The 15,583-nt window shown below is 39.2% G+C and overlaps 1 protein-coding gene and 1 long non-coding RNA gene across 11 annotated transcripts in view; one reads left to right on the top strand and one right to left on the bottom strand.

The window, feature by feature from the left end:
* The window catches only part of LOC134760004 (olfactory receptor 4N4C), a 222,055-nt gene extending 216,730 nt beyond the window's left edge, over window positions 1–5,325 (top strand). For all 7 annotated transcript variants that reach the window (XM_063715371.1, XM_063715367.1, XM_063715372.1 and 4 more), the window contains one exon: window positions 4,211–5,325. In XM_063715371.1, the coding sequence (XP_063571441.1) occupies window positions 4,220–5,170 (951 nt within the window). In that variant the 5' untranslated portion in view covers window positions 4,211–4,219 and the 3' untranslated portion in view covers window positions 5,171–5,325. The remainder of the gene's footprint in view (window positions 1–4,210) is intronic.
* The window catches only part of LOC134760010 (uncharacterized), a 35,975-nt gene that overhangs the window by 9,724 nt on the left and 10,668 nt on the right, over window positions 1–15,583 (bottom strand). The gene's annotated exons all lie outside the window — the stretch shown is intronic.

Here is a 15,583-nt window from a genome sequence, read left to right as displayed (position 1 = left end):
TGATTTTGCAGGAGACTAGCTCTGTCTAGTTCCCACACCTGCTGGGATGAGAGGTTCTTCTACAAATAGTCTTACCATATACCAATCTGGCTGAAGTGAAGCCTCCATAAATTCTTTTCTTGTAATCTCTTAAATTTACATAGCTACCATTACCCTAGTAACTCATTTCAAAGGCAGTGACAGAGGATCTATATTATATATTTACTTGTTAGAAAGTAAAGGCCCTCTTAATATCTACATTTTTTCCTTGTTTATTTTTGGTTTAGTTGGACTTCAATATGCTAATTATTGCTATCATTCTCATCTTATTATATTCATAAATCAACGCAGTGAGATAAAATAACTCAGGCTAGGGAGATGACCTTCCCAAGATCTCAGGGTTAAAAAAATTGCAGAATGAAGAATTTAAAACCAGATAGACCGATGCCCAAATGAGGGCTTTTTAAATGACATCCATTACTTTGCCTAGAAATCATGGCATTATAAACATTGGTATCAGTTAATGATTTCATGATACTCTTTAACTTTATCCACATTTCTCAGAACACACAAAAAATTAGTGATTATATAGGTTATGGGTAACAAACTAGATAGCACATATTAATAGGCATCACATTCTTATTCTTATTTTGGGAACATTTATAAAATGTGTTTTTGCTGGTAGGGTGGATTAATGAGAAATTTCTTGCAAGCATAAAGGTGAATAGTGCCACTTTTATTAAGATCAGTTATAAACAGACAAAATATTTGAGGTAATGGGAAATAATTTAAAAGTATTTACAGAGTATATTTTAAGGAGGATACTATTCAAGGAAAGTAATTTAGTACTGAAAGGTGGGTTAGTTATTTTTAACTCTTAGAAAAATTGGAGTGAAGAAACTTCATGTGCTGTCCTTACTATTGTTTCAAAAGAAAACAATAGTGATGCTTCTCAGAATTAATGGGAAGGCAAATATGAGATCTAATAAAGGAGAAGTAAATAGAGGAGACAAGAAGAGAGAGTGGAGAAATATTGGAAACTGCAAGAACATTGAGAAATAAAAGCAACAAAGGAGAAAAATAGAAGAGAGATAAGAGGAAAGTAAGGGGAATAATTAGAGAACAAATATGAGAGAGAAAAAGCGAGAAGATAAAAATAGAGAAAAAGGAATCAACTTAAGTAAAAGTGTAACTTAAAAAATGAAGTGTAGAAATATTTAGTGAGATGGGAGTGGAAGGCCACAAAATAAATATTTTAAAAGGAGGTATGAGGAAGTATAAAGAAAAATGAGTGAATTAGTGCCTGTGGATGGGAATCAAGTCCCCAAAGACCTGCTCCATGAATTTTCTAACAAGAGCCTAGACTCTAAGCATGAGTACAGGGCAGTGTACAGGGCAGCCTTTAGCTGGAATGCATGTGTGCCCCCACCCATTACTCTTTCCTCTTCTGTGCTGCTCCAGCATTGTCAGGAACAGATGAAAGTTTGTTTCTGTTGAAATTGAAATATAGGATAGAGAAAATGGCAGTCATTCAGATTTCTATTTCAGCTTCCACTGACAGTGATCCTTCTAATATATTTATGTTCTTCTAATATAGACAAGACCAAGCTTGTCTTTGCAGGAATTTCTGTGCTTTTATTTTGCTAGGACTTAATTCATTTTACCTAGAGGAATGTCCACCTTATGAATATATATATTTGGTCTCTGGATCCATAATGAGCATGATGTGAGCACTGTTGGTATAACAAAAGAGCTTAGAGGGAAGTACACAAAGGGAACACAGTGAATCAAAGATATTTGGTAGTAATGGGTTCCAGATGTTACAGAGTCAGTAGGAGAACAGAAGTGGATGATAGAGAATAAAATGCAAGGTACAGTGCAAGAACCTGAAACTCCCAATCTCAGAGATACTTGAAAGTTTCTCCTATGACCCAAATACATCCTCAGTTTTTGGAAGAGTGTGAAATAAACAACTGTATAATAACATGCAAGATGCACACAGCTTAAGAGTAAGCAGAGATGGATTCCTGACTTTTCTATTAGCAGGTTTTACATGCACAGAAGGAATGATAAATATTAAGGTCAATAAGTGGCCAAGTGCCAGAAATGTCCATCTTATGAATGTCCATCTTATGAATACTTATATTTGGTCTCTGGATCCATAATGAGCATGATGTGAGCACTATCGGTATAACAAAAGATCTGAGAGGGAAGTACACAAAGGGAACACAGTGAATCAAAGATATTTGATGGTAGCAGGTTCCAGATACTACAGTCAATGGGAGAGCAGAAGTGGATGACAGGGAATAAAATGCAAGGTACAGTGCAAGAACCTATAATTCCCAATCTCAGAGATACTTAAAAGTTGCTCCTATGACCCAAATACATCCTCAAATTTTGAAAGTGTGAAATAACAAACTGCATAATAACGTGCAAGATGCACACAACTTAAGAGTAAGCAGAGAGCGATTCCTGACTTTTCTATTAGCAGGTTTTATATGCACAGAAAGACTGATAAATATGAAGGTCAATAAATGGCCAAGTGCCAAAAAAAAAAAAAGAAATAAGAAAAGAAGAAGAGTATCATATGTAAAATTTTATGCTTCTGTTTTGGTTAGGATACAATACATGTGTTTGTGTGTATTTATGTGTGTCTATGTGATGTACATACATGTGATGTAAGATACTTTTTTTTTGAGACAGAGTCTTGCTCTGTCACCCAGGCTGGAGTGCAGTGGTGCGATATGGGCTCACTGCAACTGCCACCTCCCGGATTCAAGCGACTCTCATGCTTCAGCCTGTGAAGTGTCTGGGACTACAGGCTCCTGCCACCACACCTAGCTAATTTTTATATTTTTAGTAGAGACAGAGTTTCCCCAGGCTGGTCTCGAACTCTTGGCCTCAAGTGACCCACCTGCCTTGGCCTCCCAAAAGGGTGGGATTACAGGTGTGAGCCACAGTGCCTGGCCTAAGTACTTCTTTCATAATTCCCAATTTTGACCATACCTGAAAACCTCTGCTATTAATTAATACATTAGGGTTAGATATATTTTAAAAAGCATATCTTTTGATGTTTCAAATAGATGTGCCATTATAAATATTTTCTTTGATTTCTTAATTTTGGACTTCATTGTTTTTGTTTCTTTCCCTCTCCTCTTACACACTGTCTCCTCATTCAGTTAGTTAATGAACCTCTTTCCCTCTACTCTGCACTTCATATTCCACATTATTTTAAAACAAATGTGCCATGTAACAGAAGCATATGAAATATTTTTCTGTATCACATTGTAGTGTTTTGTTCTAGCTCAAGATCTTTAGCTTTTAAATTTTTTTTACTTCAACCACAAACCATTTTTTCAGCATGCATCAAAAACATATGTATCTTCTTTATGCATTTCATATTTAATTATACCATGATTCTATATAAACTGTAAAATGTTCAAAAATGAAACTTCAAAGAATAGGATACAATAATGTAATTGTAGAAATTCTCCTATTATTGCTTTCATAGCAAATAAATTATCATGCACATCCCCAAGCGTGAGCACAGTCTCAATTTGGAGGCCACTGTACAGAGAAGCCTCAGATCTTGTTTTCTCCAGAGTGACCAAGAGTCTTTTTATTTAGACGAGTTCATTTGGTTGATATTCTATAGAGAAAAGGGAATTACTTCTGGTAAGTACAGTTGCCTTTATAAAAGTTTTCAGATAAACATTCCTAAGGTAGCATTTATATAAAACAAATTGTACTAATTGCTGTATGGTTCAATACTCAATAAGTTTTGACAAAAATAGGTACATAATAACCATTATAATTAAAAATGGAACATTTCTGTCCCCTTGAAAAGCTCTGTCATTCTTCTTTGCTCTCAATCCCAGCTCATCTTCCATTCAAAGTAAAACATGAAGACCTCAATAACTAGGGTTAAGTTTTTTCTCAGTCAGAAAAGTTTTCATATGCCTCATACAAATCAGGACCAAATTCAGAGCAGAAGCATCCAAGTCTCACATGAGTGAGCACTGAAACAGAAGCACAGGACTGAAACAGAAGGAAGAGTGTGGCTTCAGGACCTGGGAGCTGGCCATCATGAGAAAGCATAAACAGTAGAAGTGACTTCTTAGGTTGCTGAGATAGATAGAATGATATAAATGTGGCATACCTTGTGTTTAGTTCAAGAACTATAATCTAGAAGTAACGCCTGAAAATAAACTCTTTTATTGATATTCTACAGGCAGAAGAAATGAAGATAGCAAACAACACAGTAGTGACAGAATTTATCCTCCTTGGTCTGACTCAGTGTCAAGATATTCAGCTCTTGGTCTTTGTGCTGATCTTAATTTTCTACCTTATCATCCTCCCCGGAAATTTCCTCATCATTTTCACCATAAAGTCAGACCCTGGCCTCACAGCCCCCCTCTCTTTCTTTCTGGGCAACTTGGCCTTCCTGGATGCATCCTACTCCGTCATTGGGGCTCCCCGGATGTTGGTGGACTTCCTCTCTGCGAAGAAGGTAATCTCCTACAGAGGCTGCATCACTCAGCTCTTTTTCTTGCACTTCCTTGGAGGAGGGGAGGGATTACTCCTTGTTGTGATGGCCTTTGACCGCTACATCGCCATCTGCCGGCCTCTGCACTATTCGACTGTCATGAACCCTAGAGCCTGCTATGCAATGATGTTGGCTCTGTGGCTCGGGGGTTTTGTCCACTCCATTATCCAGGTGGTCCTCATCCTCCGCTTGCCTTTTTGTGGCCCAAACCAGCTGGACAACTTCTTCTGTGATGTCCCACAGGTCATCAAGCTGGCTTGCACCGACACGTTTGTGGTGGAGCTTCTGATGGTCTTCAACAGTGGCCTGATGACACTCCTGTGCTTTCTGGGGCTTCTGGCTTCCTACGCAGTCATCCTCTGCCATGTTCGTAGGGCAGCTTCTGAAGCGAGGAACAAGGCCATGTCCACGTGCACCACTCATGTCATTATTATACTTCTTATGTTTGGACCTGCTATCTTCATCTACACGCGCCCCTTCAGGGCCTTACCAGCTGACAAGGTGGTTTCTTTCTTTCACACAGTGATCTTTCCATTGATGAATCCTATGATTTTTACCCTTCGCAACCAGGAAGTGAAAACTTCCATGAAGAGGTTATTAAGTCAACATGTAGTCTGTCAAGCGGACTTTATAATAAGAAACTGAGAAGGAGGAATTCTGGCTGGAATTCATATCATTCATTTAACAAGTCCTGTTTTTCACTGAGTACCTCCCATTTGCCAGGTACCATTGTAGGCAATGGAGGAGAGTTACGCATAATGAGAGAATAAACTTATTAAATTTAAAGAATATAAAGGAAACCCCAGAGTGGTTGAAATATAATGAGTAAGTGTGAGAAATTTAGGGGTTAAGTCTTATGTGACTACAAGGGTCTTTTAGTCTGAGGTAAGAATTTTTCATATTTTAATTGTGGTAAGAACCCATTTTAATGTTTTAAGCAAAGGAGCAGTTCATCTACAATGCTTTCCTCTATTGGTTAGAGCAACATCAGCAAGATTTTAGGCAGAGATTAATAAGTTGTAAAATATCAAAAACCAAATGTATGTTGCAAGTATGTTGTGAAAAAGACTATAGTCTTTTATATAAATATATTAAAAATTATATATATTTTAATGTTTTTATATATTTTATAAATATGTATATTTACATATACATATAAAATAAGTAACATATTTTTATATATTTATAAATATATATTTTATATATATTTAATCAATATATAAATAAATATATTCCCCCCCCAAATTTGGTGGAGAGATAAGAAAGAAAGCCAATTTGTTTCATGGTAAAATGTCATGAAATTATTTCACTTATTTTTTCTTCAGAGCTTCACGATGATTATTAGACATTATTAGATATTTAGTACTACAGATTGTATTATAGATTACATAAATCATTCCAGTTATTTTCAGCATAGTGAAGCAGCTTCGTTGTCTGGGGAAATACCTGCGGTTCGTTGTCTCATGTTGTGCAGATTAATGACACGGACTCACACACGGAGTGGGTTAAGGAGCAGAAAGTTTATTAGGCAAGAGGGAAGAGAAGAGCTTCCCCATACAGAGGGAGAAGGGCTCTGAATGGAGTAACCCCACTTGTGGGGAAAGCAGTCAGTTATATTGGGAGGTTCTAGGAGGTACTGTCTGATTTGCATAGGGCCCAGGGGATTCCTTTGACCAGGTGTGTCATTCACACAACCCATGAAAAGACTGGTCCTCCCACCCTAATCTTTTATTCTGCAAATGCAGCTTCTATCTGGCTGTCGCCATGATGCCTGCACATGTGGCTTTGCTTGGCTGGTGCCATGACATCTGCACATGTGGCAATAAAGGAAAGTGAGCGGGAACAGTCATATTGAGTGGACCTGGCTCTTAGCCACCTGCATTTACTTCTGCAAGCCTGTAATTTACATACCTATGCTTCCAGCATGGCTTTTCAGGCTGCTTTCTGTTAGAAAAGAAATGGTTTGGGGCTGCTTTTTTATTAAAAGGAAAAGCCTTTCTTAGGACTATTTTACCCTTTCTAGCTGCCTAAAAATAATTTCTTAATAACTCCTGTATTAATAGTGGGGTCTAATGTGAGAAATTAGGTACTTATAAAATTTTTCAAGTATAGAAGACCATTATTTATGCTGGGCATCTATTATAGAAATTGTTGCCAGAAAAACACTGTAAAACTAACCTGCTAAGTGACCTATCCCTGCAATAACCAGGAGACCGAGAGGGCAAGAAGCCACTTTCCCAGCTCTTGGCTCAAGGAACACATCAATCACCCACGGTCTGGCATGAAGAGAATTGTAGAGAGCACCTCTCATGTTATTGTCTCTCTAATTATTTTTTCTAAATTAAATTTTGTATGAGTATATTTGATAGAATCTGTAATGCTAGTGGCAAAAGTCTTCAACAAACCTGTCTATATGTTGACAGCTTCTTCAGAAAACAAACAAAAATGGTGGTAAAATATAGGATAAAAAGTTTGCAATCTTGGAGGTGAGAAAGGCCATTGAAGTTTGACAAAGAAAATGAAAATAAAAAGATATATTAAATCTTGATATCTTCTACATATTTTGATATGTAAAAATGAAAAAAGTTTATATGGGCAAAAGGCAGAAAAACGCTGAAAATATTTCTATGGCAAATAGATGTGGAGATTATTTTCTGCACGATTATAAGGTTTGCATGTAAATTGAATATTTTCTCCCTACTCCAAGATTGTATAAGAGGGCATCCATGCATAAAAATTAAAATAAAAATTATTAAAAATTGATATAAATGATAAAAATTTATTTAATACATAAAGAATTTGCTTAAATGAATATGAAATAAGTACATAGAAGGAAATGTGGGCAATGAACAAAGGAAAAAGCGAAAAGGCTTATAAGCATGAAAGTAAGCTTACCCTTAAAAATCAACCACAGAAATGAAAACCACTGATTTTGATTAGCATGTAGGAGAACGTTGCTCATGTATTATCAATAAAAAAGTACAGAATAGGGAGAGGTGCCAGAAGCAGCTATCATGTGCAACTCATGGAGAGGGAGACAGGGTGGTGAGTAAACACTAGCTCTTCACGTGGATCATCCATGAGGCCATGTTAGGATTCATCAAGGAAGCAACTGCAATCCATGCACAGCAGAAAGGGGCCAGGCAGGAAAGCAGTCCACCCAGGATTGGCATAGAGCCAGGTGAGGCTCCCTACCATAAGGAAAGGGTGAATAAGAACCTCCTGGGACCTACACTTCTGCCATGGCCTTTGCAATCCTGGCACAGGAGATCTCCCGTGACCCCGGGGGGGGGCCTCCAGACCAACACAGAGAGATGACTGGAGTCTGGGCAGAGCTGCAGCTAGGCTCACCTGAAGCCCCGTGAGCCTTGGGGCCCTGAGCACCTTGGTGCCAGCTGCCATAGCCCCACCAACAAGGGAGGTCAGCTCTCTTGCATGCGCCTAGAATAGGGGCTGCATCCACGGTGCTGAGGAGCAGACTGACTGCAGGCCCCACTTGCTTCATCAAGCCAGGCAAAACCCACTAGCCTGGGTCACGCAGCCACCCCACTCCCACCTGAGCACTCAGGCCAGTCAGGGCTCTCCATTTCTTTGGGAAGGAACACCCAGAGGTAACCAATAGGCCTGAGATTTCTGGTACTGTGGTCTCCCACATGCTGCCCTCAGGCTGGGGAGGGATCAAAGAGCACGGGAACTATCCTAGACCTTCAGCAAGGCAACTGTCATACGAACAGCTGTCATACGGAAAAGCAGCCAGATTATTTTCCATGTGGGTCCTTGTCCCAGCTACTCCTCACTGGATGGGGCCTCCCGACCTGGGGTCCCAGCACAACTGCCCCACCCCCACCTGATGTTTCATTTGGCGGTGGCCCTGAGTTTTTCTGGGGTAGAGCTCCCAGAGACAACCGGCAGGCTCTGTGCCATCACCAGCTGAGTGTAAGACCCTTCCTTGCTCCCCGCAGGCTAGGTAGGGAACAAAGAGCCTGACTGCAGCTGTCCTAGGGAGAGAAGGCCAGATTCGTCTTCCTTCGAGCCCCTGACCCCCGCTACTCTTCAGCTGACATGGCCCGGCTTGGGCCCACAGCACAGCCGCCCCACCCCTGGATCCTTACCCTTGGCAGTAGCTCTGGGTGGAGTTGCCAGAGGCAGCTGACAGGCCCTCTGCCACTGCTGCCACCCCCAGGCTAGGAAGGGAACAAAGAGCCTGCTTGCTGTGCTTGCACATCCAGCATGCCACAGCTGCACTATGGAGAGGAGGCCAGACAGTCCCCCCAACAAGCCCCGGATCTCTCTCCTCTTCACCAGGGAGGGCCCTCGGCTTGGGCCCACAGCACAAACGTCCCATCCTGGGCTGATCATTCTGATTGGCAGCGGCTCTGAATTTCTCTGGGGTGGAGTTCCCAGAAACAACTGACAAGCCCTCTGCCATTGACACCGCCAAGGTCCCGTCCCCTGCTCCCCCAAGCTGGGGAAGGAATAAAAAGCCCGAGCTCGCCCCAGGTCCAACGCTAGAGCGGGAAGAGAAACCCGCACTCTCAGAGCACTGAGATGGGTAACCACATGAGTTCCTGGGCTGCTGTGGGAGCAAGGCATGCCTCCCTCTGCAGGAGGAGCCTGGAAAAGGTGTGGCCTGTCTCCCTGCGGTGGCCTCTGCCTGAGGGAGCCCCGCAGCCTGGAACACCTAGCAAAAGAAATGATGGTGCAGTGCTAGTGATCGGAGGGGCTTCCACCAAGGCTCAGGAGCGGACCTGGTGGTCACTTCTTTCCCTGCTGTACCGGAGACCAGGCTGTAGATGTGAGGAAGTACATGGGAATCACAGGCCCGAGCAACAGCCTATCCACTGTGCATTACTCTTAAGCGACATCTGCTGGATTGCAGCCAAAACTGCTACAACACCAAAAATATTTTGCTAATATCCCTCAGTGAAATCAAAGGCAAGAATCCAGCCACAAATAAAGACCCTGCACAAAGCCTTGGCTATCTGGAAACATTCAGAAACAAAGCCAACTGACTATACTCAAATTACATCACAGGTAAAGGGACGCGAAAGAACCAGTGCAGGAACTCTGACAATTCAAAAAGCCAGTTTCCCCTTACCTCCAAATGAGTCCACTAGACCCCAAACAATGATATTTTTTTATTTGATTTCCTTATTTGTTTGCTTGTTTTGGGATAACATTTACTTTTTTAATTTTTTTTTTAAATTTTAGGTTCAGTTATACATGTGCAGATTTGTTATATCGGTAAATTGCTTGTCATTGGGGTTTGGTGAACAGATTTATCACCCAGGTAATAAGCATAGTACCTGATAGGCAGTTTTCTGATCCTCACCCTTTTCCCACCATCCAATCTCAACTATGCCCAAGAATTTGTTGTTCCCTTCTTTGTGTTCATGTGTATTCAACGTTTTCTCCAATTTATAAGTAAGAACATGTAGTGTTTAGTTTTTTGTTCCTATGTTAGTTCACTCAGGAAAATAGCCTCCAGCTCCATGCATGTTGCTGCAAAGGATATGATCTCATTCTTTTTTATGACTGCATAGTATTCCCTAGTATATTTGTACCACATTTTCTTTATCAAGTTCACCATCGATGGGCATCTAGGTTGATGCCATGACGTTGCTATTGTGAATATTGCTATGATGAACATACTTGTGCATGTGTTTTTATGGTAGAATGATTTATATTTCTTTGGGTATATACCCAATAATGGGATTGCTGGGTTGAATGCTACTTTGGTTTTAAGTACTGTGTGAAATCGCCACACTGCTTTCCATAATGGTTGAACCAATTTATATTCCCACAAGCAATGCATAAGCATTCCCTTTTCTCTGCAACCTCGCCAGCAAGATCTATTATTTTTTGACTTTTTAATACTAGCCCATCTGACTGGTGTGAGATGGTATCTCATTGTGGTTTTGATGTGCATTTCTCTAATGATTAGTGATGTTCAGCATTTTTTTCATATGCTTCTTGGCCAAGTGTATGTCTTATTTTATTTTATTTTTTTTGAGATGGAGTTTCACTCTTGTCACCCAGGCTGGAGTGCAGTGGTGTGATCTCGGCTCACTGCAACCACCTCCTAGGTTCAAGAGATTTGCCTGCTTCAGCCTCCCCAGTAGCTGGGGTTACAGGCACCTGCCACCATGCATGGCTAATTTTTGTGTTTTTGGTAGAGACGGGGTTTTGCCATGTTGGCCAAGCTGGTCTCGAACTCCTGACCTCAGGTGATCCACCCGCCTTGGCTTCCCAAAGTGCTGGGATTACAGGCGTGAGCTACTGCGCCCAGCCTTGACTACTTTTTTTTTTTTGATGGAGTCTCGCTCTGTCACCAGGCTGGAGGGCAGTGGTGTGGCCTCGGCTCACTGCAACCGTTGCCTCCTGGGTTCAAGCAATTCTCCTGCCTCAGCGTCCCGAGTAGCTGGGACTACAGGCCTGCATTTGCAAATATTTTATCCTATTCTATAGGTTATCTGTTTACTCTGTTGATAGTTTATTTTGCTGTGCAGAAGCTTTTTAGGTTAATTAGGTCACATTTATTAATTTTTGCTTTTGTCATCTTTGTCATGAAATCTTTGTCAGGGGTTATGCTGAGAATGGAATTTCCTAGGTTATCTTCCAGGGTTTTTATAGTTTTGGGTTTCACATTTAAGTCTTTAATCCATGTTGGATTGATTTTCATATATGGTATAAGGGAGGGATTCAGTTTCCATTTTTTGCATATGGCTATCTAGTTATCTCAGCACCATTTATTGAACAGGGAGTGCTTTTCCCATTGCTTGTTTTTGTCAGCCTTTTTGAAGATTAGACGGTTTTTGTTTTTAGTTCTGCTGATGTGGTGAATCACATTTACTAATTTGCATATGTTGAGCCAACCTTGTGTTCCAGGGATAAAGCCTACTTGATTGTGGTGGATTAGAGTTTTAATATGCTGCTAGATTCAGTTTGCTAGTATTTTCTTTTTCTTTTGCTAGTTTTCTTTTTTTGTTGTATCTCTGCCAGGTTTTGGTATCAGAATGATGTTGGCCTCATAGAATAAATTAGGGAGGAGTCCTTCCTCCTCAAATTTTCAGAATAGTTTCAGAGGAAAGGTACTAGCTCTCTTCTTTATGCATCTGGTAGAACTCAGCTGTGAATTCCTGTGATCCTGGGCTTTTTCTGGTTGGTAGGCTTTTTATTACTAACACAATCTTGGAACTTGTTACTAGTCTGTTCAGGTTTTCAATTTTTTCCTAGTTCAATCTTAGGAGGTTGTATGTTTCCAATAATTAATTAATTTCTTCTAGTTTGTGTGCATAGAGTTGTTCATAGTAGTCTCTGAGGGTTTTTAAAAAATATTTCTTTGGGGTTGGTGGTAATGTTCCCTTTGTCATTTCTGACTGTGTTTATTTTTATCTCTTCTCTTTTTTGCTTTATTAGTCTAGCTAGTGCTCTGTCAATCTGATGTGTTATTCTGAAGAAACAAAACCTGGATTTGTTAATCTTTCGTATGGGTTTTTGCATCTCAATTTCTTTCAGTTCAGCTCTGATTTCAGTTATTTCCTTTCTCTTGCTAGCTTTGGGACTGATTTGCTCTTGTTTCTCTAGTTCTTCTCGGTGTGATGTTAGGATGTTAATTTGAAATCTTTCCAATCTTTTATGTAGTTTTTTTAAGTGATATAAACTTTCCTCTTAATACTGCTTTATCTGTGCCCCAGGGATTTTGATATGTAGTATCTTTGTTCTCATTAGTTTCAAAGAATTTCTTGACTTCTGCCTGAATTTCGTTGTTTACCCAAAATTCATTCAGGAGAAGGTTGGTTAATTTTCACGTATGCTTTTGATGTATTTTATTGTATTGATTTCAATGTTTATTGCATTGTAGTCTGAGAAAGTGTGGTTTGTATGATTTTGGATTTTTTGAATTTGCTGAAAATTGTTTTATGATTGATAGTGTGGTTGATTTTAGAGTATGTGCCATGTGCAGATGAGAAGAATGTATATTCTAATGTTTTTGGGTGGCGAGTACTGTAGACGTCTGTTAGGACCATTTTGTCAAATGTTGAGCTCCGTCCTGAATCTCTTTGTTCATTCCCTGTCTCAATGCTCTAATACTGTCAGTGGGGTGTTGAAGTCTCCTAGTAGTATTGTGTGGTTATTAAAGTCTCTTCAAAGGTCTCTAAGAACTTCTTTTATAAGTCTGGGTACTTCTGTGTTGGATGTATATATTCTTAGGATTGTCAGGTATTCTTGTTGAGTTTAACCCTTTACCTTCATGTAATACCCTTCTTTGTCTTTTTCGATTGTTATTGGTTTATAGTCTATTTTGTCTGAAATTAGAATCAGACCATTTGCTTTTTTCCATTTTCTTTTTGTTTGGTCTATTTTTTCTCCATCCCTTTATTTTGAGCCCCTGGATGTCATTGCATGTGAGATGGGTCTTTTGTAGAGAGAATACAGCTGGGTCTTGCTTCTTTATCCGACTTGCCACTCTATGCCTTTTAATTGAAGCATTTAACTCATTTATATTCAAGGTCACTCAAGGTTAGATTGTGTGTTTCCCAGCAATGATTCCTAACCCATAAGAAATTACTGAAATGACAGACATAGAATTCAGGATCTGGATGTCATGGAAGCTCATTGAGATTTAAGACAAATTTGAAATCCAATCTATGGAATCCAGTAAAATGACAGAAGAGCTGGAAGACAAAATAACCACTTTAAGAAAGAACCAAGGTGAAACTCTAGAGTTAAAAATTCACTAGAAGAACTTCATAATACAGTTGGAAGTATTAACAGCAAAATAGACCAAGCTAAGGAAAATATCTCTGAGCTCAAAGACTGGTTCTTTGAATTAACACTGTGAGACAAAAATGAAGAAAAAACAATTTTAAAAGCGAACAAAACTTCTCAGAAAGATTACATAAAGAGACCAAATCTACAACTCATTACCATTACTGAGAGAGAAGGACAGAGAACAAACAACTTGGAAAATAAATTCGAATATATAGTCCATGAAAATCTTCCTAATCTTACTAGAGAGGATGATATACAAATCCAAGAAATACAGAGAACCCTGGCTAGTTATTGTACAAGATGTACAAGGCACATAATCTTCAGATTCACCACAGTTAATGCAAAAGAAAAGGGATCTAGGAAGAAAGGTCAGGTTATGTATGAAGGGAACCCCATCAGGCTAGCAGCAGACCTTTCAGCAGAAACTTTATAAGCCAGAAAAAATTGGGGGCCTATTTTTAATATTCTTAAAGAAAATAAATTCCAACCAAGAATTTCATATCCCACCCAAACTTAGCTTCGTAAGTGAAGGAAAAATAAAATCCTTCTCAGAAAATAAAATGCTAAGGTAATACATTTCAACTTAGCTAGCCTTACAACAGGTCCTTAAGGGAGTTCTAAACACGTGAACAAAGACCAACATCTGCTGCCACAAAAACACACTTAAGCACATAGCCCATAGACACTATAAAGCACTACACAGTCAAGTCTATAAAACATCCAGCTAACAACATGATGACAGGATCAAAATCTGACATATCAATATTAATCTTAAATGTAAGTTATCTAAATGCCCTACTTAAAAGGCATAGAGTGGTAAGTTGGATAAAAAGGCAAGACACCACTGTCTGCTGTCTTGAAGAGACTAATCTCATATGCAATGAAACCCACAGGGTCAAAGTAAAGGGATGCAGAAAGATTTGTCATGTAAACAAAAAACAAACAAAAAATAGTAGGGGTCACTATTCTTATAGCATATGAAACAAGCCAGCAACAATTACCAAGGACAAAGAAGGGCATTACATAATGATAAAGGGTTCAATTCAACAAGAAGACTTTATGCTAAGTGTACACACACTGAATATTGGAGCACCCAGACTCATAAAACAAGTTTTTCTTGGTCTACCAAAAGACTTAAGACAATCATACAATAATACTCGGAGACTTCAATGCTCCACTGATGGTATTAGATAGATCATTAAGGCAGAACACTAACAAAGAAATTCTGGACTTAAATTTGACACTTGACTAATTGGACCTAATAAACATCTATAGAACACTCCACCCAACAACCATAGAATATTCATTCTCATCTGCACATGGAACACATTGTAACATCAACCACATGCTTGCTCAGAAAGCAAATCTCAAAACATTCAAAAACACTGAAATCATCCCAGGCATATTCTTGAACCACAGTGCAATAAAATTAGAAATAAACATCAAGAAGGTCTCTCGAAAGTACACAAATTCATGGAAAGTAAACAACTTGCTCCTGAATAACTCATGGGTGCACACTGAAATTAGGCAAAAATCAAAAAATTATTTGAAATTAAAACAGGGACACAACTAACCAAAATCTCTGAAACGAAGCTAAAGCAGGAAATAAATATTTTTTATATAAATAAGTCAATAAAATAATAAGAGGAAAGATTATAGCACTAAATACCTTCATCAAGAAGTTAGAAAAATCTGAATTTAATAATCCAACTTTGTACGTAAAGGAACTAGAAAAAAAAAACAAAGCTCAAAGCTAGCAGAATAACAGATATAACTACAAATAGAGAGAAACTTGACGAAATTGAGATGCAAAAATACATACAAAAGGTAAATAAAACCAATAATTGGTCCTTCAAAATAAAAATAAAACTGGTAGATTGCTAACTAGATTAACATAGAAAAAAAGCAGAAGACCTAAATGAGTACAAGCAGAAATAACAAAAATGATGTTGCAACTGATCCCACAGAAATACAAAAGATACTCAAAGAATACTATAAGCACCTCTATGCACACAAATTAGAAAATCTAGAAGAAATGGATAAATTCATGGAAACACACAATCTCCCAAGATTGAATCCCTGGAAGAGATTCAAACCCTGATTAGACCAACATCAAGCTGTGAAATAGAATCAATAATAAAAAAGCTACTGGAGAAGGAGCTCTCCCTTCTGGAAGCTGCTGTACCTCAGCAATCAGTGGCAGAGATGTGGGCACTGAGGTCTGTTCAGGGGCACTGGCTGGGCAGGGTGCTGGATCTCTGGCCTTGGAAAAGATACCGATGA

The sequence above is a fragment of the Pongo abelii genome, chromosome 15, assembly GCF_028885655.2.
Source record: "Pongo abelii isolate AG06213 chromosome 15, NHGRI_mPonAbe1-v2.0_pri, whole genome shotgun sequence".
NCBI lineage: Eukaryota > Metazoa > Chordata > Mammalia > Primates > Hominidae > Pongo > Pongo abelii.
The sequence above is the reverse complement of the archived record's forward strand: the minus strand, read 5'-3'. Positions and strand labels throughout refer to the sequence as shown.